This window comes from Narcine bancroftii, chromosome 4, assembly GCF_036971445.1.
Source record: "Narcine bancroftii isolate sNarBan1 chromosome 4, sNarBan1.hap1, whole genome shotgun sequence".
Lineage (NCBI taxonomy): Eukaryota > Metazoa > Chordata > Chondrichthyes > Torpediniformes > Narcinidae > Narcine > Narcine bancroftii.
In genome coordinates this window covers 55,532,090-55,558,819 of record NC_091472.1, presented here as the reverse complement: position 1 = coordinate 55,558,819, position 26,730 = coordinate 55,532,090, and the positions used below count along the sequence as shown (strand labels likewise).

Genomic DNA, 26,730 nt, shown 5'->3' with positions numbered 1-26,730 from the left:
CTGGGACAACAGCTGGTGTCACCCCCAGGTCCGCACATTCGTTGGCCATTTTGTGGGCTGGTCCACCCGTATCTCTGTGCAGGCAGCTACACCATAATCATACAAATTGATAAACGTTGAATCATATAAATAAGAAGGAAATGCATAATTAGATTATATAAAACTTAATAAAGAAAAAGATTTTTAAGTGAAAAATAATTCCTGAATTCAAAGCAGATACACAAAGAATGTTTTAATACAGGGCTGTATATCATTCAGTTAACTTTAGCTAAAGAAAAAGGAAGTGCTACTCCTAAAAAGGATAAAATGGAAAACTTCTCAGCTGACCTCAATTCCAGAGACCCAAACAAGGTGGTTCAATCTATTAAAATCCTTGCCAGGTTTTTGATCTCTTGACTCCTTGAGCTACTTCTTCATTTTGACTCTGTGAATGTTGTAGGCTTCACGTTTTGTCTCCGTCTTTTCTTGTATATTTTGGAAAATCATGTAAAGGGTATATTTTGGAACTTTATTGTACATTCTTTTGACATTTATATAGGCCTTTTAAATTTGTTTATTGCAATTAAGGCATTGATGGTGCCCCTCAGCTTTTTTTTATTAACATAAGCTGTCTGGTTTTTAAGCTGGGAAACTAATTTCTTTAATTTTATCTCAAATGGAAGATAGCCAAGGAACAGGTCTTGGGTTAATTTAATTAAACCATGTTTTCCTCCTTTAGGACGACTATTGGTTTCTGGTGGTTGGGGTGGGGGGTTTAGCTGTTGAGGCTTTTTTCACTGGGATTCTTTGACTACAAATATAATATATGGGCTTTCCCTTATTTGGCATATTTATTGGACCTTTTTGCTGTGCATATTTTTTTTTAAATTATACGTCAATAAATTTATATTCTGAATAAAAATCTTAATTTCTTGGAATATCTGTGGTGTTAATAAAAGGAAGAAAGTTATTAATCAACAAGATTAAGACATCAGTTTTGTTTGTACAAGAAACTCACATTAGAAAAGAGGATAATTTATGGTTTTTTAAAGTTTTTAAAGGGTAAACAATTTTATTCAATGTTTTATGCTAAAACCAGAGGGATCTCTTTTTTTGATTTCTCTGTCCCTTTTGTTCATCATAAAATCACTGCTAATTCTATGGCCAATATTTAATTGTATCTGGTAATTTGCACAATAGGAAGGTTTAATTTGTTGATATTTATGCACCTAACTTCGATAATCCACATTTCTTTGAGTGAGTTTTTTCTTTACTACCGGATTTGAGTGAATGTGCTTTGATAATGAGAGGAGACTCTAATTGTTGGATGGATCCAGTGATTGATAGGTCTTTCCCCTATCCTGCTATTTTAAACAAGTCAGCTATGTTTATTCCTTGCTGCAAAGTGATAGTGTGGATGTTTGGCACTATTTTCTTTTCTCATGTTTACCAAACCTTTACCAAGATTGATTATTTTATTAACAGTAACCAACTTGTCCCTTTTGTCAGTTTGCGTAAATACCAGATGATAGTTATCTCTGATCATGCTCCTATATCTTTATTGTTTAATTTTTCTGACATGCCTTATAGTAACAATCACTGGTGTTTTAACTCTACATTCCTTTCAGATAAATAATTATTGAATTTTATGGAGGAGCATATTACATTTATGTTGAGATGTATGCTTTGACATTAAGAGATATGGTTAAAGCTTACCTTAGGTCAAATTATATCCTACTCTGCAAACTTGAAGAGGAAAAACTAACATATCTTAAAGAATTAACAGATAGATTAAAAGAAATTGACTCTTGGCATGCCTCAATTCCTAGTTTGGATTTATAGAAGGAAAGAGTTGAATTACAAAAAAGGTATAACCTTTAACCTAACCAATTGAAACTCAGCTCTTAAGAACTAAAAATCAATTGTACAAAATGGGTGATAAATCTGGAAAACTGGCTAAATCAATTAAAAGTAGCTTCCATCAGGAGACAGATAACAGAAGTACGTAAAAAAAAAAAAACGGGATCCTCACAACTGATTATAGAGGAATTAATAATGCTTTAAAGATTTTTACTCCAGATTAAATGTTTCAGAGTTTCCAGATAATAATGGTTCAATGATAACTTTCTTGATCAACATAATTTTCCTGCATTATCCTCAGAGCATCGTATAAGATTGGAGGAACCCTTCTCTAAGGAGGAAATCTCTAAAGTCATTTTATCTATTCAATTTGGGAAGGCATCCGATTTGGATGGCTTTCGTGAAGAATTAAAAAAAAAAATCCTTTTCTCACTTATTGTCCTCCTGATTAAGTACTGTCCTTTGCAAGGGACACTCTGCCTAAAACTTTCTGAGACTTGATTTTCCTTGATTTAAAAAAAAATCTGACTGAATGTGCCTCCTACAAACCTATTTCATTATTGAATACGGATGTTAAGCTTCTTGTTATAGTGTTAGCTAATATTTTATCTTTGATTGTTTCACAGGATCAAACTGGTTTCATTAAAAATCATCACTCACATTTTAATATTCAATGGTTATTAAATATAATATATTCACCATCTAAAATTCTAGAGTGTGTTCTCTCTCTAGATGCAGAGAAGGCCTTTGGCAGGGTTGAATGGCAATATCGTTTTGAAATCCTAAGAATATTCAATTTTGGTCTTGATTTCATCTCATGGATTGAATTATTGTATTGGAGTGGGCCGAGTGTGGAGACATGGGCAGCCCCACAAAATGGTCGACGACTACACGGCGGGAAGATGGGGAACTCTGGGGGGGGGGGGGGGGGGGGGGGGATGCTGGCCAATTTGAGGCCGGGGCTCCAATGACTTGGAGGCCTGACGTCAGCACCAGGGGCCCCATATAAACATGATGGCCAGAGCAATAAATCAGGCTTGTTTTCCAAGGCAGTGTGTGTGTTGTTCTTCTCCATGCTTGTGTAGTGTGTACGCTACATTGGTGACCACGACAAGGCCAACCGGCAGTTGGACCTGAAGATGATGGATCAATCTGAGCCAGCAACCATCCACGTGGTCTCTCTCAGGCTCCAGATGTTCTGGGTGTCGCAGCCACGTGTAGTTTGAGCAGGCCAAGGCTCAGTTCCAGCTTTGCCACATCAGCACCAACAACACCTGCTACTTTTATGTTGTGAGCACCCCTGATCAGGACGCAGCTGCAAGGATCGTAGATTTCCTCCAGCAGCCTCTGGAGCAAAGCAACTACATGGCCCTCAAAGAGCTACTAATCCGCACCTTTGTGCTTTTCCAGTGAGAGCACGCTGCCCGATTTGCTGCATATGGATGGATTGGGGGACAGCCCCATTCTCAATGAGTGAGATTCTTGCCACAAACCTTTCCTGCTTTTTGAGCATATCTTTCTGGAGCAGCTGTCTTGCTCACAGACGAGGACTTCAACGACCCTTGGAGGGTTGCAGCCTGCGTGGGTGTGCACTGGAGAGCAAAGAAGGACACCAGCACTGTCGAAGACCACATCAGCAAGCCCCACAAACAACCCCTGGCAAGATCAAGGCCAGCGGAGAGGCAAGTGTACACCCCGGGACACGCTACTATCACCAGCGATGGGGTGCAGAAGTCTGTCGTTGCCGTGCCCCTGAAGGCTTTCGGGAAAAGCCCTGGCCAACCGTTATTGATGGCTGCGGTGGCTGGCCCAGGTGATAGCCTCTTCTACATCTGGGGCTTACTTTTGGGCAGGTGTTTCCTGGTCGACACAGAGATAAGTGTCCTAACCGTCGCAGTCATCGACACCCACAATGGCAAGCAGGGCCCAGCACTGAGGGCAGCCAACAGCTCCTACTTTCGAACTTTGGGACTGGCACAATCCCCCTTCATTTTGGCAACAGCCACTTTATATGGACCTTCACCCTTGTCCAGTGGCGCAACTATTCCTGGGGCCGACTTCCTTAGGGTCCACTACTTGCTTGTCAACCTCAAAGGATGGTGCTTGGCGCATGCCAAAACCTTTCAGACTGCTACTGGGGGAAGCCAAGCTACCTGCCCTCCACCTGGACTCTATAACACACTTGGACAATGAATTTGCTGGTGGAATTCCCCTCCATAGTGGCGCCACAGTTCTCTAGGGTGTGAGGGGGGTGTGAGGCACTCCATGCTGGGGCACGCTGACTCCCTCCTGAAAAGCTCAGCCTGGCAAAGGAGGGGTATAAGAAAATGGAGGAGCTGGGAATTGTGCGGTGCTCCGACTGTCTCTGGGCCTCTCCCCTCCACATGGTGCCCAAATCAGCAGGGAGTTGGAGACCATGCGGTGACTACCACTGCCTCAATGAGGTCACCATGCCTGACAGGTATCCCAAGCCCCGCATCCAAGACTTTGCTGCCAAACTGCACAGGACATAGTAGTTGTTCTCCAAAGTGGATCTCATCCTCACCCTCATGACGGCAATCATAACTCCCTTTGGCTTGTTTGAATTTCTCCACATGCTCTTCGGTCTAAAGAACGCGGCACAAACTTTTCAGCGCCTGATGGATGCAGTGGGCTGGGACCTCCCATTTGTGATGAACTATTTGGACAATATCCTCATGGCCAACTGCAGCTGCAAGGACTATACCGCCCACCTGAGACAACTGTGCACTGGTTGAATGACTTCACGCTGACCATCAACTCCACAAAATGCCATGTGGGTCTGGACACCATCGATTTCCTAGGCACAGGATTAACAGACACAGGGCTACACCCCTCCATGAGGAGGTTGAGTTGGTCCAGCATTTTGCTAAGCCATGCATAGTCAAAGGGCTGCAGGAATTGCAGGTATGATAAACCTTTACCACAGGTTCATACCAGCAGCAGCACGCATCATGCACCCCCTCTTTGTGCTGATGACAGGCAAGGCAAAAGACATTGCTTGGGACGATGAGTCCTCTAGGGTGTACCAGAATGACAAAGACGCACTGGCCAATGCCACCCTCCTGGTCCACCCCAGACTGGAGCCACCTATTGCCCTAACTGTTGATGCCTCCAGCACAGCAGTGGGGGGGGGGGGGGGGCGGGTACTAGAATAACTCATCAAGGGCCAGTGGCAACCCCTGGCCTTTTTCAGCAGGCACCTCCACCCCTGCCCCCGAGCTCAAATACAGCACTTTTGACTGAGAGCTATTGGTGCTGTACCTGGTAGGAAGACATTTCCATTACTTTTTGGAAGGCCAGAAATTCAGGGTGTTCACTGATCGCAAGCCACTGACTTTTGTCTTCCATGAGATATTGGACTCATGGTTGGCCTGACAACAGACACTAGTCCTACGTGTCTTAGTTTATCACCAACATGGGGACAAACAATGTGGTAGCCGATGCTCTGTCCTGCCCCGTGATCTAATTGATATATGCCCTGTTCCAAGGGGTTGATTTCGTGGCCCTCGCTGAAGCACTGCAGCAGGATCCTGAGATCCCTGGTAATAGGACACCCATCTCTGGTCTCAGGGTGGAGGATGTCCCTGTTGACTCAGGTAACCTGACACTGCTGTGCAATGGTTTTACCAGCAGCCCCGGCTGCATGGAGGCGCCAGGTTTTCGAAGCTATCCGCAATCTGGTGCACTCTGCCATCCACGCCATGGTCAAAAAGGTGGCCAGAAAGTTTGTCTGAAATGGCCTTTGCAAACAGGTCAGCATGAATTGTCAATCTTCCAAAGTGTAGATTCACAGAAGAGCACACACAGACTTTTGAGCTGGCATAGTGCAGATTCAGCCATGTACACATTGACATAGTGGGGCTGTTGCTGGTTTCCCGTGTCCTTTTGACCATGAGGTGGCTGGAGGTTGTCCTGCTGGCTGAAACCACCACAGAAACCTGTGCCAGGGCACTCATTGACACATGGATGTTCCGATTCAGGGTCCTGGAACATCTCACCTTGGACTGGGGGGCACAATTTGACTCTGGGTAGTGCTGGCTAACTTTTTGGGGTCCCAGTTCCACCACATCTTGGCGAATCGCCCTCAGGCCAATGGGTTGGTGGAACACTTGCACAGGCACCTCAAGGCACCCTTGGTGGCCCGGCTCAAGGGTCCCAACTGGGTGGACGAACTGCCTTGGATCCTGTTGGGAATTTGTACAATGCCTCAAAGTGGAGATGGTCTATGCGCGCCTTCAATTATTCATGGGGAGTTCCTGGCCTCTGATAAACACCTAGAAGTCCTTGCGGCGACCCTCGATAACATGCGACAAAAACTGGTGTCCTTGGTCCCCCGGCAACCCCACCACACGGTCAGCCCAAGCCTAGCGTCCTGAAGGAACTAAAGACTTGTCAGTACGTGTTCGTGAGAAGGGGCGCACACAGTCCACCCTTACAACGGCCTTATGAGGGTACCTAGTAGGTCATTAGGGACAATGGTTCCACCTTCATCCTCAACTTCGGCGGTAAGGAGGAGACTTTTACTGTTGACTGCCTGAAACCGGCATATTTGGACTGTAATGAGGCGGTCTCCACTCTTTCCCGTGATGCAGAGGCTACGGACAATGGCCCGGTCGCTGGTTCTGGGGGCGGGATTGTCATGTAGCGGCCTGTGTGCGGAGACACGGACTAGCACACAAAATGGTCAACAAACGTAGTGACTTTGTGAACCTGGGGTTGACACCGGCTGTTGTCCCAGCTGACCTCCGCACAATGGGAAGATGGGGAACTCTGGCAGGAACGCTGGCCAATCAGAGGCCAAAATTACAGATGTGTTTCAGATTTGGGACTGAAACGGGAACTTTTCTACATGCTATGTGGTCGTGCGTGAAAGTGAGGCCATTTTGGCAAGAAATAGCAGAAAAATTAACCAGGATAACAGGAGTGGCCTTCACTGGTGTCCTATGCTATATCTATTAGGTAATTTCATGGAAATAAGAGACAAATTTTCAAAATATCAAATCTCATTTATAAAAGTAGCAATGGTGGTAGTAAAATAAAAAGTATTGTGATCACTTGGAAGTCTGCTTCCCCTCTATTCAAAGCACGATGGACTGTGGAAATAAACAGCTGTATACCTATGGGAAAAAAAACCTTAAAGACTCTTTTGTAAAGGTCTGGCAGCCATAACTGGACCACACAGGGATCCAGATACAGTAATAAAAAGGTATAAAAGTAACTATTTTACATATACAAAAATGTAGTTTCCCCAACTGTGCTCTATAAACTTAAAATATTAGCAAGCTCTGACAGCAAATAAAGTGGAGGAGGGAGGGACTCTTTTGTTTTTGTTTGTGAGAAAAATGTTAATATATTGTATATGTAAAATGTTATGTGTAATTTTTTGGGGGAAAAAATACTTGCATCGTGGAACTAGGCAGGGATGCCCTCTTGTTTGATTTAGCTTTAGCTATTGCTATTCGTGATTCGGAGGACATCTCTGGGATTTCTGTAGGGGGTATAGTTCACAAGGTCTTGTATGGGTATGAAGTAATGAAGTATCTATTCCTTTTATGTTGTTATTACTATCACAATTCAGTCACTTTTCAGGGTGTAAACTAAACTTGCACAAGAGTGAACTTATTACCCTGAATACTATGGTGCCTATCTTTGCCAATATCCCTTTTAAGATTGTTAAGAATCAGTGTACTTATCTGGGAATTATAGCCACCAAAGACCACAAACATTTATTTAAGCAAAACTTTCTTAATTTATTAAAGCAATTTAAGCAGATGGTCATCTTTCTCTATTTCATTAGTTAGTCATAATAGCTCTAGTAAAATGATTATTTTACCCAAACTTTTATACTCTTTTATGCAATTTCTGTCTTCATCCCCAAGACATTTTTTGATTCCCTTGACTATTATACCTTCCTATATTTGACAAAACAAATGACCTCGGCTGAATAAGCTTCATTTGCAGAGATCTAAAAAGAGTGTAGGCTTGGCATTGCTGAATTTTAAATACTATTACTGGCCAAACAGGAAAGTTTTCTAAATCACTATCTTGAGGCACCAACCAGAGAGAGCAATTTCCTATTAGGAAATGAGACAGGGCAGGTGACAGAAGTATGTATATTTTGAGACCAGTAAGCATAATGCCATTAGTTTCAAGTTAATTATGGAGAAGGACAAGTCTGGTCCTCGGGTTAAGATTCTAAACTGGAGAAAGGCCAATTTTGAGATCATGAGGAAGGATCTAGATTTTTGTGCATTGGGATAAATTGTTTTCGGACAAGGATATGCGATGAAAATGGAAGACCTCCAAAGATGACATTTTGAGAGTTCAGAGTTTGTACTTTTGAGGGACATTGGGGATCTGGTTCGAAAGAAGGAAGAAGTGTAGAGCAGATATAGGCAACAATGAGCAAATTAGGTCCTTGAGAAGTATATAAAATAAAAATGCAAGAAAAATACTCAAATCAGGAAGGCTAAAAGAAGAGATGAGGTTGTTTTGCAAAGCAAATAAGGGTGGATAAGTTCCCAGGGCCTGACAAGATATTCCCTCGGACATTGAGGGAGGCTAGTATAGAAATTGCAGGGGCTTTGGCAGAAATATTTGAAATGTTCTTGGCCATGGGTGCGGTGCTGCAGGATTAGAGGTTAGCTTGTGTTCTGCTCCAAAAGTAAACCTGGAAATTATAGGCCAGTAAATTATTGGAAGGTGTTCTAAAAGATTGGATGTACAGGTATTTGGATAGCCAAAAACTGATTAGGAATAGGCAACGTGGCTGTGTACGTGGTAGGTGTTTAACCAATCTGGAGTTTTTCAAGGAGGATACCAGCAAAGTTGATAAAAGAAAGGATGTGGATGTTGTCTACATGGATTTTAGTAAGGTTTTTGACAAGGTCCCACATGGGAGGTTAGTCAGGAAGGTTCAGAAGTTTGGTTTTCAAGGTGGATTCAACATTGGCTATATGGGAGAAGCCAGTCAGTGGTAGTATATGATTGCTTCTCAGATTGGAAGTGTGTAAATAGTGGTGTGCCTCAGGGATTGGTGCTGGGACCATTTTTTTTGTCATGTATGCCATTGATCTGGATGATGTGTAATAAATTGGATCAGCAAGTTTGAAGCTAGCAATAAGATTGGAGGCTTTCAAAGTTTGCAGAAGGATCTGGACCATCTGGAAAAATGGGCTGAAAAATGGCAGATGGAATTTAATGCTAACATGTGAGGTGTTACAATTTGGAAGGACAACCAAAAAAGGGCATGCAGAGATCTGGGAATACAGATACATAATTCCTTGAATAGATAAGGGTGTGACAAGAGCTTTTGGCATATTGGTCTTCATAAATCAAAATATCAACTATAGGAATTGGGATGTTCTGGTGAAGTTGTATAAGACATTGGTGAGGCCAAATTTGGAGTATTGTGTGTAGTTTTAGTCACCTAATTACAGGAAAATATCAATAATGTTGAAAAAGTGCAGAGGAGATTTGGTAGGATGTTGCCTGGACTTTGGAAACTGATTTATGGGGAAAGGTTAAACAAGTTAGGACTTTATTCCTTAGATCATAGAAGAATGAGGGAGATTTGATAGAAGTATTTAAAATTAAGAGGGGTATAGACAGAGTAAATATAGCTAGGCTTTTCCACTGAGGGTAAGTGAGATACAAACCAGAGGACATGGGTTAAGTGTGAAAGTGGAAAAATTTAGGGTGATCATTAGGGGGAGCTTTATCACACAGGGAGTGGATGAGTGTGGAACAAGCTGCCAGCTGAAGTGAATACGTGCTCAATTTTAACACCAGAATAATTTTGACAGGTATACAAATAAGAGGGATATGGAGGGGTAAGGATTGGGTGCAGGTCAGTGCAACTAGGCAGAAAAATAGTTCAGCACAGACTAAAAGCCCTGTTTTTTTTTGTGCTGTAATGTTCTATGGTTCCAGGATAGATGCAAAACATCTGTTTAATTTCTTTTGTAATTTTCTTATTCCTCAAATATTATTCTCCTTTCTCTGTATAAAAGTAACCTGCATTAATCTCAGTAAAGCTTTTCCTTTTTGCACAAGGAAAAGGTTGGATGTGAATGTTTGGCGTTAAAGACACTGTGAATTTTGTGAAACTCGTGTTAAATCCTTCAACACAGATTTAATTCCATTTATAATATGCTCTGATTTTTAGAAGGTGCTTAATTTATTGAATTTAAGGTTATCTGCTCAGAATCCCACAGACATGTTTTGTTTTTAAACTTTCTATGCTGTTTTATTTTGAAATATGGGGGCATTCAGAAGATGTGCTGGTCTCTCTTCCAGCTCAGAAGGATGCAGTTGGAGTGCCCACTATCTTGACAAAGGTGCTACACAAGCTAAAGATATAAATTTCTCTGTTTTTTTTGAATATTTTATTTTAATTATGTGGACAACATGCATCAAAAAAATAACCATTACTTAAATTGAAATTAAAAAAATCAATGGTACATGTTGTCCATGTCTCCAAACAATCTCAACCCCCTTCCCCTCAAACAGAGCCCCAAAGTAAAGAATGAAAGAGAAGTTAGATTTAAAAAAAAGAACAGAAAAGCAAGAAAAAAAGAGAGAAGGAAGTGTTGGGATCCATTATCCAGTTCTTAGGATCTGATTCTTTTTCTTAGCTAGCTCTCTAATAAGGGAAAGAACAAGTATGTCGAACTCAGGAACAGAATAAATGTCCTAAATATTCAATGGGTTGAATATTTGGGTTGAATAAAATTACTTTCTCAATGCTCTTAAAAAGAATTTCATTAGGAGATATTTGTATTTTTGTTAATATGAAAATTCTCTTTTAGGGCGGCGAAGTTTACGATGGATCGGAACTCATTGGTCCAGTAGATGCCTCATCAGAGTTGCTGAATGATAGTTTATCAGATGGTAGTACGGAAGGTATGCAACTCAAAAGTTTGAACACCAAAACCTGAACTTTGGTGGATTCAGAGTTGTCTATTTTTATAGAAAACTTTGATAGGTACATTGTAATTCTCACTGTCTCTCCATCTGTCTGCATATGGAAAAGTTTTGTTTTAAGGGCAATTGGTTAGACCACTTTATTTGTGTTGCATCTAGATGTAATCCATAGTCATATTAGCACTGAAAATTGGAGCTGGAGCTCATTGACAGACTTGGCCTGCACCCTTTATTACTGGTAGGCTTCCATTTATTTTGACCCAGAGCACATTGTTAGTCTATCATCAGCTTTGGGTGACCACCTGAAAATAGTGGTCTCTGATCTGTGCTGGGGTAATGCAGCTTCTAACTTTTAACTACATGTCTGAATTGGACTGGAATGAATGTTTCTTTCATGTGAACTGTATTTTAAAAAAAAACCCAAATTAAAATTTTAATTGCCTTTAAAATTCTGAATTGATGAAGGTGCGCTGTTGCAGTCACTTCTCAAGCACTAATAAAATTCAATTTAATTTCAGACATGTTAAACTTTCCTATCTTGCCCTTCTAGATGTCTATAGGTCTGATTTGGTTGGCACCATGCTTCATCAATACACCCCTATTATCCAGCAGCGTGAGGCACAAGCCCTTTTCCATTCTTATCTGTCCATTCATTGCTGGGGAAGAGCCTGCAATGACTTCTCTTCCACCTATTTTTTGGAATTATTCAAGGGTTCATCCCCCCAACTTCTATTTCTTAATTATATGCTGCTCTTGCAATTGTTTCTATATCCATGCCAGCAATCCCTACCTCCGTTGACTTGTTTGCTGTTTCTAGTTTGTGAAGCTTTGCCTTAACTAGTCACTGGTTCTATTGCATTACTTGGCTACAAACCGAGGGTGAACCAGGCTCTTTTCATCCTTGGCAATTGGAGCAGTTCTCCCTCATGTGGATCCCCTCCAGCACTGCCTGTTTCCTCCTCTATGACATTTTTAATTTCTGACTTCGTCTTAACCTATTTTTTGTCTATGATAACTTCATCCATGCCCACAAGATTTCTCTCTTCCAATGTTATCTTGATTGTTTTCCCTTTCACTTTCTTTAAATTTAAAGTGCTCCCATTCCAACTCACACCAACCCCCATTCCCCTTTCACCATTGTGTATGCTGATCTACTTTGGCTCATGGTGCTGGCTGGATTTTGAAATTTTTAATCCTTCTTTTGAAATCTCTGAAATTTCTTTCTATTTCTGCAACCTCTGCTTACCCAATAATCTGAAGATCTCTGCCAGTTCTTCCCTCTTGCATATTTCTAATTTTCTTTGCTCCATCCTCGAAAACAGTCATTCCCAAAGGGGGCAGTGGAAAGGTCCAAGGGGGTGATAAAGAAAAAGGGGGCAGTCCGAACATTTGTATATTAGTGGCGTTGTCTGGACAGGACACATGCCACATGCCAGCCAGATCAGAAGCCTTGGAGATGGATAATCGTTGCATTTTCACATCTGCAAGGGCCAAGACTCTAGGCTTGTAAGCATTGCAAGTTATCTCTTGTAATGTTCATTTAAATTATAATATAAATATATGATTGGGGACCCCACAATGTTTCCTTATGTTTTTTGTGTTGTGTTTTGCTGTGATTTGCATGGTTTTTACATGTTTTTTGCTAGAAATGCTTAGTTTTGTCATTCTCCTCTGTAGCACACAAAATATATTCATTTATTTATATTCATGGATTATCAGGCAGCGTTAACTTGTATTTCATGATTGCACATATAAATGTTCTACATATATAGGCGACGTTGTGTTACTGGCTACACGTCGTATTTTTCGTTATGTATTTACACCTAACTAACTTCTAACGTTAACTAATTCTTAAGTATTTGATGTTTTTAAGTTTCACAATTGTAATTTTATTATTGTCATGTACCTTTTGCAGAAATTGCATTGCATGTTTTGTTTTGGGGGGGTGGGAGGTAGGGAAAGCACTAGGGATGTGGCCTTGAGCTAAGGGGATGGCAGCCCGAAAAAGTTTGGGAACCACTGCTCTGAAGTGGCTCTATTTTATTCCCCTCCCTTTTGTTCATATATCTTAATGTAGTCTTCAATTGTTCAGTGTCAAAAGTTGATAAAGGTCCTTTGAAGTCATTTGTGATACTTTATTGTGTTAAAGGAGCAATATAAATTATTGTTAGAATTCTCCATCCAGTCTCTGGAGAAGGGAGTTAAGTTGTGCTTTCTGATGGGCTCCTTTCAAGCTTGAGTACTAGTAATTCTAAAGAAAGTTTTGGTTGTGAGGGAGCTCAGCTACAGCGAAATTATAGCTGTCATTAAACTGGGATAAGGGCCTTGTATTCATTGTTCCCTTTTAGACCTACTTCGCAATTAGTCTGGTGTTGTTTCTTTATCTGCTTGAAGAATGTAAGACCTCATGCCAAGATGCCCTTTCTCCTTATTATTACTCTTTTAAGGTGCTTCCCAATGTTTTGAAATGGTGAAGGTTTCCAATTTTCTGGATTGAAAATATTTTTGTGACCTGGTATTTGAAAACATTAAAAGAATTGTGTATGAAATTTCTTATTTTTTATTGCATGGTTAAGCTGTCTTGTTTATTTTGAATCTAGAAAGTATTCAATGCAAGCTTTCCTTCTAGCTAGGAGGATATAATTGTATGCGTTAATGAAGCTACAGAGCAGGCAGGTCTTTGGTACCCTGCAAGACAATAGAGAATGACCAGAAGAGCTTTTTGTAAAGACAAAGGATGGGAAGAAGGAACATGGGAATAAATCACTGGGGTGCAAGGAGAGTTCATGGAGTTAGGTGCTAAGTTGAAGAAGAGGAGCTTCATGTGCTGGAGAGGTTAGAAATAGGAGGATAAGGCAGCTGGAAACATGGTGTAATAGGGAGTGCTTCACGGTTCTAGTTCACTGGGTTCTGTTCCAGGGAAGGTGGGATCTGTACTGACGTGACGGTTTGCATATTAACTGGAAGGGGATTAATATCCTTGCAGGTAGGTTTGTTAGTCTTGTCCCCATGGGTTTAAACTAGATTTGCAGTGGGAGGGGAACCAAAATGTTAGAGAATTTAGTGAGAATGAGGAGGATAAGGCCATGCGTTGACTGCATGTATAGACAGAAATCAAAGGTTTGTACATGATAGAAATTTCTCAGGTGTATTTATTTTAATACAAGGAGTATTGTTGGAAAGGCTGATGATCTTGGGGCATGGATTGACATTATTGCTATCAGCAAAACTTGGTTGCAGGAGGGGCAGAGTGGCAGCTTAATGTTTTGGAGTTCTGTTGTTTCAGATGTGATAGAAGGGGAGGGATAAAAGTGATATTACAAGTTAGAGAAAATATCTCAGATGTACAATGTCAGGACATCCTGGAGGGTTTGTCTACAGAAGTTGAGGAATGGGAAGGGTGTGTCCACACTGATAGGGTTGTATTATGGACCTCCCAATAGTCAGAGAGAATTGGAGGAGCAAATCTGTTGAGAGATACCAGACTGATATAAGAAGCAGAAAGTTGTGATAGTTGGAGATTTTAACTTTCCATATATTGACTGGGACTCTTATACTGTGAAAGGGCTGGATGGCTTGGAGTTTGTGAAATGTATTGAGGAAAGTTTTCTAAATCAACATATAAAGATGCCAACAAGAGAGAATGCAGTACTTGATCTGTTAGGGAACAAGGCAGGTCAGGTGACAGATATATGTGTAGGCAAACATTTTATGTCCAGTGACCATTATGTCATTAGCTTCAAATTAATTATGGAAAAGGATAAGTCAGGTCCTCATGTTGTGATTTTAAACTGGAGGAAAGCAAATTTTGTAGAAATGAGAACGGATCAAGGAAGAATGGATTGGGATATGTTGTTTTCTGTCAAAGGTGTGTTAAGTAAGTGGATGGCCTTTCAAAGGTGAAATTTTGAGAGTTCAGAGTTTGCATGTTCCTGTTAGGAATAAAGGCAAAGTTAACAGACATAGAGAATCCTGATTTTTATTTTTAAGGGATGTTGGCGATCTGGTTAAGAAGAGGGAGGTGTATAGCAAGTATAGACAACAAGGAGCAAATGAGGTACTTGAAGAGTGCAGAAAATGCAACAAAATACTCAAGAAGGAAATCAGAAAAGCAAAAAGAATACATGAGGTTGCTTTGGAAAATAATGTAAAGGTAAATCCAATCAAATGGTTTTGACAAGTATATTAAGAGTAAAGGGATATTAAGGGACAAAATTGGTCCTCTAGAGCACACATGTCAAACTCAGGCCTGCAGGCCAAATTTGGCCCGTGATATAATTATATTTGGCCCACAAGATCATATCAAATGTGTATTAGAGCTGGCAAGCTGGCCGTCGCGCCAGTATAGCGCATGCACAGCTAATACTACAAATCCCAGAATGCTTTACAAATGCGTTGGCGCCGGCCCGTCAGCCCGCTAATCGCTCCCACCTCCTCTCTTTACTTTCATTAGCATCTGCGACCTGTCGCCCAACTCACATGTAATAAACCCCTTACGAAAAATGGCCAAACGAAAGACAGAAAACAGGACCTTTCAAGACAGGTGGGAGGAAAACTCTGACCCCAGAGTTTGATGAACTTGCATCTTAAGAAGAGATGCCAAGTATCTGGTTTAGACCCAGGTGCATCAGAGTAAATCACAGTGTAGCAAGCTAAGCTTGGATTAATATTTTCTTTGGTTAACTTTGGACTGTTCATAGTTGAAAGATTGGATTTTCATTGAAGCAAGTTGTTATTTTTTTGACTTGTTGGCTTGTGGAAAAAAATACATTTAAAAGGAGCTTAAAGGCTATAGAGAAATATTATTTATTGAATAATGTGGTGGCTGAAAGTTCATGGAGAGAAAAGAAGGGAAACACTTAATTGAACAAATGAAGAAAGTAAGATGAAGTGTTGGGCTTGTGGTTTTTTTTACGTATGGTGGGACACTAGTATGGGGAGAAAAAAAATGATTTTGGACTTTGAGCATTTGTTAATGCTTCTTCTGGAAAGAGTTTAACCAAAACTATTATTAAACATTTATTTTAATAAGAAAAAGTTTAACATTACATATGTTGAAAGAAGAGAAAACATGCAGATGTTGTTGAAAATTTTCAATAAATATTTAGTTTGGCCCACGACTTAGTCCAAGTTTTTAATTTTGGCCCTCTGTGAATTTGAGTTTGACACCCCTGCTCTAGAGGATCAGAGCAGTCCACTATATGTGGAGCCTCACATAATGGAGGAGATCTTAAACTTTTTGTATTAGTATTTACTCTGGAAATGGGCATCATCTATAAGGAAGAAAGGGAAACAATCAGAAGGGTCATGGAACATGTGGAAATTAAGGAGGAGGTGTTGCTTGCTGCCTTACAACAAATAAAGGTAGATAAATCACCCAGGCCAGATATGATATTCCTCGGACCTTGAGGGAGACTAATGTAGAAATTGCAGGGGCCCTGGTGATGTATTTAAAATGTCCTTAGCCACAGATGAAGTGCCAGAGGATTGGAGAGTAGCTCATGTTGTCTCTTTGTTTAAAAAAGGCTCCTAAAATAAGCCAGGTTATTGTAGGCTGGTGAGCCTGACATTAGTAGTAGGTAAATTATTGGAAGGAGTTCTGAGATATAGGATATATAGGTATTTGGATGGTCATGGGCTGATTAAAAACAGTCAGTATGGCTTTGTGCATGGTAGGTCATGTTTAATGAATCTCGAAGAGTTTTTCTAGGTGGTTACCAAGAAGGTAGATGAAAGAAAGGCTGTTGATGTTGTCTATATGAACTTTAGTTAAGCCTTTGACAAGCTCCCACATGGGAGGTTAGTTCAGAAGGTTAAGACACTAGGTATCTATGGAGAGGCTGTAAACTAGATTCAAAATTGGCTGTGTGGGAGAAAAGAGTGGAAGTGGATGGTTGCTTCTCAAACTGGAGGTCTGTGGCTAGTGGTATGCCTCAGGGATCTGTGTTGGGACCATTGCTGTTTGTTGTTTATATCAATGATCTGGATGATAAAGTAGTAAATTGGATTAGCAAGTTTGCAGATGACACAAAGATTGGAGGCGCAATCAACAGCGAGGAAGATTTTCAAAGCTTCAGAATAATCTGGATCAACTGGGAGAATGGGCCAAAAAATGACAGATGGAGTTTAATGGAGATAAGTATTAGGTGTTGCATTTTGGAAGGGAAAACCAAGGTAGAACATGCACAGTAAATGGTAGGGCACTGAGGAGTATGGAGGGACAAAGGAGTTTGGGAATACAGGTACATAACTTCACTGAAGTTGGCCTCACAGGAGGACAGGGTTGTAAAGAAAGCTTTTGGCATCTTTCCTTTAGTTGCGATGTTATGTTAAAGTTGTTTAAGACATTGGTGAACCCAAATTTGAAATATTGTGTGCAATTTTGGTTGCCTAACTACAGGAAGGATATCAATAAGATTGAAAGAGTGCAGAGAAGATTTTCTAGGAGGTTGCTGGGTTTTAAGGAGTTGAGTTACAGGGAAAGATTAAACCGGTTAGGACTTTATTTCTTGGAGTGAAGAAGAATGAGGGAAGATTTGATAGAGGTTTACAAGATTATGAGATATAGACAGAATGGATACGAGTAGGTTTTTCCCACTTAGATTGGGGGAGATAAATGTGAGAGGTCACAGTTTTAAGCTGAAAGGGAAAAGGTTTGGGGGAACATTAGGGGAAAGTTCTTCACTCAGAGTGTGGAATGAGCTTCCATCTGATGTGTGAATGTGGGCTCGATCTTGTTTTAAGAATAAATTTGGATAGATACATGGATGTGAGAGGTCTGGAGGGTTATGGAATGGTAGCGTTCTATGGTTTAGCTATCAAAATTTAAAATGCATTAAATGTCGCAGTGAATATGATTCTGACTGCCTTTCTTTGTATTTCATTTAGCCCGAAGAGACTTCTTTGATGATGTCACTCTCAGTAGTCAATCAGAATGCGCTGGTAAGATGCCAGAACTAGTTTTATTCTTGACTTTCATTCTCCTATTCTCCTATGAATGATCTTCTTTATCTGAAATAGAAAGCGCTCACTTTTGTGAATGCCTTTCACAACCTCGAATGTCTCTCGTTCCCTACACCGGTACTGTAGTTTCCTGAACTACGATCATTCCTATAGTTTTGGACTTGAGACATTGAATGTCCACAGGGCAAGTGATAATTACAAGATAATGGATAATTAATCTTTTAAGCTCAATTGAGAAAACAGATGGGGCCTTGGTTTGTTATTTCATTGAGAAAGTCGACATCTCAGTGATGTAGAGCACTGGAGTGTCGATGTGAATTCATTTTCAAGCTGGGTCTTGACCTTGTGACCTTCTGTATCAGAAAAACTGTACTTGTACCTGGGCATACAACTTCTACTGTGTGTAAATCATTAAAAAAAAGTGTGTTATCAGCTGATAAGAATAGGATCATTATTTATTTAAAAACAACTCGATGGGAAGATTGCTTGAATTTTAAAGATGGAATGACCAAAGATGAGCATTTAACATAAGAACTGCTTCTTTCTCCCTCCACGTTAAGTTACCACTTCAAGCTGCAGTTCCATTTCAGTTCACGACTTGACTGTAATCATCACATTTCCATTCGATTATAGTAAGATTAGATTTTATTTTGAATGCTGCAGTATAAAGGTAGAACTCTGCTCCTTGCTTCTTTTTTTAATTTAAAAAATGAAAACCTGCAACATAAACCCTTTGTAATGTAAAAAAAAAATTACATGAAATACTGATGCATCAATGGGAGTCTGCAAAAGTGGGAGAGAAGCTGGGCATACAACTGAATAAGAAATTAAGAAGGTTGGTAGCAGAAATGAGAAATAACAAGATGAAGTAGTTTGAGAAAGGAACTCCAGAATGTGGTGGCTTAAAATTCATGGAGAGAAAAGAAGGGAAACACTTAATTGAACAAATGAAGAAAGTAAGATGAAGTGTTGGGCTTGTGGTTTTTTTACGTATGGTGGGACACTAGTATGGGGAGAAAAAAAATGATTTTGGACTTTGAGCATTGCAATTGGAATCAATAGAAATTTGGAGATTAAGGTGGAGCCATAAAAGGTGAAGGTGAGAGAAACAGATGGAATTTTGGGAGAGCTTTGCTGTAAGAGTCTTTCTTGGTTGAAGTGAAGGAACAAATTTAAAAAAAGATGAATGAAACTATGATTTTAAAATCAATTTTTAAGTGAAGTATGATGTAATTTTTTTGCATATTAATGATTCCCTTCATGAATTTGAGATTATCATGAATAGAAAGGGTGATTTACTATTATTTGCCTTTGGAGTAATGGCAAATACCTATTAAGTGCCATTAGTGAACATTTCAGCCTTTTTTGATGAGGAAAGGACAACCCATGTTGAACACCTCCGGTAGAATCTGCAGAATTAGGACTTCTTGTGGTGGCTTTTGTTAAAACTTTATTTATAGATTTTAAAATACATACAAAAAACATGCTAAAAACTCTACCCATACTAACCCCCTCCCTTTACATCCCTCCCCCATACAGGAGCCAAATACATATTTCGGGTAATTATCGATTGCTGTGGAGTGTGCCAACCCTTTACAAAAAAACACTTACAATATATCCAAACCCACACATTTCAAATATGGAGTCCACATTTTAACAAAAAAAGAATAATTATTCCGTAAATTATGTTATCTTTAAATAGAGGCACAAGTTTAATTCATTATGCCATGTTTGTATATTTTTTTTTAATTTTTTTATCACACCATGAACCATACTAACCAAAATATACATAAACATTTCCCTCTTGAATATACCCACTCAATGTTCAACCTATATGATGCATTAAACCCATTAAACAATGTCATCACTCAATGAAAATAAACAAGAAATTTGTGTCTTCTACTTTTACATACTGGGTCAGTTCATTTCGTCGTCTTCTCCTTCTGTCATTTTAGGCAGTTGTGTTCCACGTACGGTTCCCAAATTTGTTCGAATACTGTGATGTATTTCTTAAATTATATGTTATTTTTTTCCAATGGAATACATTTATTCATTTCTATGTACCATTGCTGTATTCTCAGGCTATCTTCTAATTTCCAGGTTGACATAATACATTTTTTGCTACAGCTAAGGCTATCATAACAAATTTTTTTTGCACTTCATCCAGTTTGAGGCTTAATTCTTTACTTCTTATATTACATAGAAGAAAGATCTCTGGATTTTTTGGTATGTTGCTTTTTGTGATTTTATTTAATACCTGGTTTAGATCTTCTCATGTTTGTATATTCAATTCAACATCATTCTTCCATGTAACAGCAATACATTTTCTAGCTACAGCTAATGCTAAATGAATAAATGCAATTTGAAATTTATCCAATTGCAAACCAGTTATTAATGTTACAGCATAACCCATTAAAAAAAGTAATGAATCCATGTTAATTTGATCTTAAATAAATCTTCCAAAAACTTCATAATTTTTCCCCAAAAAGGTTTAACTTTTTCACGGCCATACTGAATGTAAGAAAGTACCTGTCTGTGTTCCACAATGAAAACACGAACCTGAAGAACTAAAACCGTATTTTTTCAACTTTTCAGGAGTTAAATACAACTGATGCAAAAAGATATAATTAACTAAACTATCTCTTACATTAATTAATTTCGTAACACTATCTACACACGTCATCTATTCCTCCTGAGATAGTAAGATAGATATGTCCTTCTCCCACTTATTCTTTATTTTGTATAAGTCAACCTTAACCATCTTCTCTTGTAACAAAGCATACATTTCAGAAATAAACTCTTTTCCCCACTGTCAACAATTAAAATCTCGAATTTAGATTTTCCAGGTAATACCATATCCCATCCAAAATTTTCCATCAATAACACATGAACTTGATAATAAGCAAATAAAGAACTTAATAATATCCCAAATTTTTCTTTGAATCTAGCAAAAGAAAGAAACATACCAGCTTCAAAACAATCCTCCATCAATTTAATACCTTTCAGTTCCCAAGCTTTCACTTGTGATGACTTTTCACCAGAGCTTTGAGAGAACTATTGATAAGAGACTAATTTTCTTCTCTTCACACATTCTGCTTTTTTAATATTTTAAGATTATGAAAGGGATAGACAGAGTGGATGTGGATAGACTATTTCCGTTAAGAGGAGGAAAGATTAAGACAAGAGGACATGAGTTAAGAATTAAGGGGCAGAGGTTTAGAGGTAACATGAGGGGGAACTTCTTTACTCAGAGAGTGGTAGCTGTGTGGAATGATCTTCCGGGAGAAATAGTGGCGGCGGAGTCAATTGTATTATTTAAGAAAAGGTTGGACAGGTATATGGATGAGAGGAAGATGGAGGGTTATGGGCATTGTGCAGGGAGGTGGGATTAGAAAGGGCTGTTTGGTTCGGTGCGGACTAGAAGGGCCTAATGGCCTGTTTCCGTGCTGTAATTGTTATGTTATGTTATATGTTATATATGTTATGTTAAGAAATTTTTTAAAATAATTTTAAGCATCAGCAAGAAATGGTTGGATTTATAATCTTTTAATCCCTGAGAGCCATAGAACACTACAGCACAGAAACAGGCTCCCTCTGCCCTTTTAGTCTGTGCCATTCTTTTTTTTTGCCTAGTCCCACTGACCTGCATTCAGTCCATAGCCCTCCATACATCTCCCATCCATGTACCTATCTAAATTCCTCATAAATGTTAAAATGGAGCCTGCATTTAACACATCAGCTGTCAGCTCGTTCCACACTCCCACCACTCACTGTGTGAAGAAGTTCCCTCATGTTCCCACTAAACTTTTCCCCCTTCACTCTTAACCCATGTCTTCTTGTTTGTATCTCACCAACCCTCAGAGGAGAAAGTCTATCTACATTTATTCTGTCTTTCCTTCTCATAATTTTAAATACCTCTATCAAATCTCCCCTCATTCTTCTAAATTCCAGGGAATAACGTCCTAACTTGTTTAACCTTTCCTTGCAACTCAGTTCCTGAAGTCCAGGCAACATCTGAGTAAATCTTCTCTGCTCTCTTTCTATCTTATTGATATCTTTCCTGTAGTTAGGTGACCAAAACTGCACACAATACACCAAATTTGACCTCAGCAATATCTTGAACAACTTTACCATGACATTCCAGCACTTGTACTCAATACTTTGATTTAAGAAGGTCAATGTGCCAAAAGCTTTCTTTACAACCTTTATCCATTTGTGACGTAACTTTCAGGGAATGATATAACTGTATTCCCAGGTCGCTCTGTTCTACCACAATCCTCAGTGCCCTACCATTCACCGTGTATGTCCTTTGTGGGTTTATCCTTCCAAAATGCAACACCTCACACTTGTCTGCATTAAATTCCATCTGCCATTTTTCAGCCTATTTTTCCAGCTGGTCCAGATCCCTCTGAAAGCTTTGAAAACCTTCATTGTCCACAATGCCTCTAGTGTTAGTGTCATCTGCAAACTTACTGATCCATTTTACAGCATTATCATCCAGGTCATTGAAATAGACATCAAACAACAATGGTCCCAGCACAAATCTCTGAGGCATACCACTAGTCACAGGCCTCCAGTCTGAGAAGCAATTTACTCTCTGGCTTCTCCTGTCCAGCCATTGTCAAATCCAGTTTACTACTTCACTATGAATACCCAGTGTCTGAACCTTCCTGACTGATCTCTCATGTGGGGCCATGTCAAAGGCCTTACTAAAGTCCATGTAGAGAATATCCACAGCCTTTCAATCATCAACTTTCCTGGTAACTTCCTTAAAAAACTCTAAGATTAGTTAAATATGACATACCATGCACAAAGCCATGTTGACTATCCCTAATCAGTTTCTGACTATCCAAATAATTTATATATCTGATCTTTTAGAACACCTTCCAATAATTTACCTATTACATCAGGCTCACTGGTCAATAATTTCCAGGGTTACTTTTGAAGCTTTTTTTAAACAACAGAACAACATGAGCTACCCTCTAATTTTCCGACACCATACCCGTGGCTAAGGACATTTTAAATATTTCTGCCAGAGCCCCTGCAATTTCTACACTAGCCTCCCTCAAGGACCAAAGGAATATCTTGTCAGGCCCTGGTGATCTATCCACCCTTATTTGCTTTAAGACAGCAAGCACTTCCTCCTCTTTAATCTGTATAGGTTCCATGACCTCAGTGCTTGTTTTCCTTCCCTTGTCTCTGGGCTCATTTCCCGTGTGAATACTGATGGGGGGCGGGGGGGGGAGAAACCATTTGAGATCTCCCCCATCTCTTTATTTTCATACAAAACCGACTACTCTGATCTTCAAGGGGACTAATTTTGTCCCTTGCTTTTCTTTTGCTCTTAATATACCTGTAGAAATACTTCAAATTTCCCTTCACATTATCTGCCAAAGCAACCTTTTTTTTGTTGCCTTCCTAATTTCTTTCTTGAGGGTTTTCTTGCAAAATTTATACTGATCAAGTAACTCATTTGCTCCATGTTGCCTATATCTGCTGTACACTTCTCTTTTCTTCTGAACCAGATCCCCACTATCTCTGGAAAACCAAGATCTGCTTACCTTTCCTTTAATCCTGACAGGAACATACAAACTCAGTACTCTCAAAAATTTCACCTTTTGATTGTCCTCCACTACCTCACATTTCCTTGCCTGAAAACAACATCCCAATCCATACGTTCTAGATCCTTTCTCATATCTCAACCCAAGCTCAATCCTAACCTTCTCCATAATTAACTTGAAACTAATGGCATTATGATCACTAGACTCAAAATGTTCCCCTACTCATGTCTGTCACCTGTCCTGTCTCATTCCCTAAAAGGAAATCTAGTATTGTATTCTCTCCAGTTGGTACCTCTATATATTGATTTCAAAAACTTTCCTGAACATATTTGACAAACTTCAATACATCTAGCCCTTTTACAGTATGGAAGTGGGAGTCCCAGTCAATATCTTTTTCTTTGGCTTGGCTTCGCGGACGAAGATTTATGGAGGGGGTAAAAAGTCAATATGGGGAAAAATAAAATCTCCTACTATCACAACCTTCTGTTTCCTGCAGCTGTCTGCTATATCTCTACAAATTTGCTCTTCCAATTTCTCGTTATTGGGCAGTCTATAATACAACCCGATGAGAGTGGTCATACCTTTCCAGTTCCTCAGCTCCACCCATGTAGCCTCAGTAGATGAGTCCTTTGGTCTGTTCTGTCATGATCATTGTCATTCCTCTCCTTTCATTCCTCACTCCCCCCCGTTCTATTGGAAATAAAGCAATGATACCCCGGAACATTGAGGTGCCAGTCCTGCCCCTCCTGCAACTATTTTGCTAATGGCCACAATGTCATAATTCCAAATGCCAATCCAAGCTCGACTGGCTTTCCTACAATACTTGTATTGTAATAGATACACTTTAGAAAATTTCCACCATGTACAACCTGTTGACTTCTAACAGTGCATGTAATTTTCACATTATTTTTTCCCTTCTCGGCTCTATCAGCTCTGGCACTTGGATTTAAACTAGATTTGGAAGGGGATGGGAACCAATCGGAGGAGCACTAGCAAACTTCCCCACAAGGATATTAGTCCCCTTCCAGTTTGGGTTCAAACTGCCCCACCTTCCATGGAAGAGAGCCTAATGATCCAGAAACCTGAAGCCAGCCTTTCTCCTGTACCATGTCCTTAGTCATGTGTTAACTGCATTATCTCCCTATTTCCAACCTCACCAGCATGTGGCATGATTACCAATCCTGAGATCACAACCCTGGAGGTCCTGTCCTTCAACCTAGTGCCTAACTCCCTGAACTCTCCTTACAGGACCTCCTCACCTTACCTACATCATTGGTCCCTACAAGGACCACAAAATCTGGCTGCTTACCCTCCCTCTGAGTACTCAATCTGAGATCTCTCGGACCCTGGCACCAGAGAAGCAACTTACCATCTGGGATACTTGATCTTTTCTACAGAACATCATATCTGTCCCCCTGACACTACAGCTTGCCTCTTCTCTTCCCATCCCTTCTTGGCCACAGGACCAGACTCCATGCCAGAGTTGTGATCGCCATGGCTCGTGCCTGATATGTCATCCCTCCCCAACAGTTATTGAGGGGAATGGCCCAGGGATTCCCTGCACTGCCTGCCTGTTCCCTTTCCCTCTCCTGACTGTCACCCATCTACTCTCTTCCTGCATCCTAGGTTTGATAGTATCCCTGTAACTTCTCTCTTTCACCCCCTCTGCCTCCCGAATGGCCTGGAGTTCATCCAGCTTCAATTCCTTAAATTGGCTTGTCAGGAGCTGGAGCTGGATGCATTTCTCACAGATAATGTTATCAGGGATACTATTAGCTTCCTAATGACCCACATTCTGCAAGAGAAGCATTCCCCTGCCTTGGCTGCCATTCCCACTGTTTATGACTAGAGGAATAAAATGTACAATATAATATCTAAAATCTGCTCTTACCTGTGCCTATCTGCTGAATCCCTTTTGTTCTTCCAATAGGGTGGCCCTTTCATACTTCAACTCCTACTATCCCTCGCCTCTTTGCTCTTCTCGCCAAAGCCTACTACTCTGACTCAGTCCATTCCAACAATGACCGATGTCTCAATTACCCTTCTAATTCCTTCTCTCCCCATCAGACTGAAGGGTATCGGAATGAACATTTGCTGGGTTTATGTTGATACATGCAACAAATATGAAGCATTCTAATCATTTCATTCATCAATTTTTATTGTTGTCCTTTATACTAATTTGGATCAATCTGCAGATAACCTAGTTGGTTAATGCCATTACCTCATAATTGAGATGATTGTGATTAAAATTTGAGGAACACCCATTTTGATTGCTGTATTGTCTTATGAAACAGATAAACCAAACCCTTAATTATTTTGCATTTAACAAGTAAACTGTCCATCACAAGAATCATTCACCCTGTGAATGTTAATGGTGCTGTATTGCTTCTCCAAGTCATCAGTTTTGTTATGAGCATCATAAAGAGCCATCTGGAATTCCTAAAATGTAATTTGGTTAAAAATGGGACAACACAGAAAAATGACCCATAAATTGAAAGGACAAAGCATTTTTTTTTGCACACAGTAAGACTTTTGTGGTACATTAAATTGATGTGGATAAACTTATTTTGTGTGGAAAGAACAATAGGGAGATGAAAGATCAACTGTTTACAGAATTTCAAACATACTTGAAAAATATTCAGCCTGATTAGTTTTTGTGTGATAAACAGTATTGTTAAGTAGTGACTTTATTGTTGTGATTACAAGGAGAATGTTTTATTATTTCCTTTTGTTCTGATTGCCTTAAAGCTTAATTTTAATAGCCACACAACTGCAAGTTTAACTCATTACAGCAAGTTAAATTCGATTTGCTGCTAAAATAATGTTTAAAAATATGAAAATACATGTGGAGACTGCTAATGTCTTGCTCTATAGGTGTGATAACTAGAGATACCAATGTATCTGGTGCATTATTTTCCCATCTCTGTAGAAAAATCTGACAGATTGGATAGAGTACATTGGTATTAAAGGGATCTGATAGTCGAATGAGGGCATAATTTTGAGTTTAAAACAAAACAAAACTGCATGATATTATTAATTAGGCAGTGTGGTTTTGGGAGCAAGTTACAAAGAGGGTGTAGTGGATCATAAATACTGTGGAAGAATTTCGAAATGAATCCTTGGATGTGTATTTCATTGGGTTGGATCACAGAGAAGCACTGAGACTAAAGCAAGATAATGGCGGTCAGTAGATATTTAGAAAAAGATTAACTTGGTGTGAATCCTGGGAAGTCAGCAAGAAAGGTTGTCAGGAGGTGAGAAAAATGCGGGCATTTCTGTGACTTTGAGTTGAGAGGGGAATAAACTTAATTGTATATTATTTACGCAGTGTGTGATGAAATTTTGATGTTTTGTATCACTTGTTTTATTCTGAGGGGAGTAAAGTCATGATTTTTACAATTATTGAAGATGGTGATCTTCA

General features: G+C 39.7%; 1 protein-coding gene across 3 annotated transcripts in view; it reads left to right on the top strand.

The window, feature by feature from the left end:
- The window catches only part of rps6kc1 (ribosomal protein S6 kinase polypeptide 1), a 198,681-nt gene that overhangs the window by 36,284 nt on the left and 135,667 nt on the right, over positions 1-26,730 (top strand). For all 3 annotated transcript variants that reach the window (XM_069931317.1, XM_069931316.1, XM_069931318.1), the window contains exons 5-6: positions 10,671-10,764; positions 17,674-17,727. In XM_069931317.1, the coding sequence (XP_069787418.1) occupies positions 10,671-10,764; positions 17,674-17,727 (148 nt within the window). The remainder of the gene's footprint in view (positions 1-10,670; positions 10,765-17,673; positions 17,728-26,730) is intronic.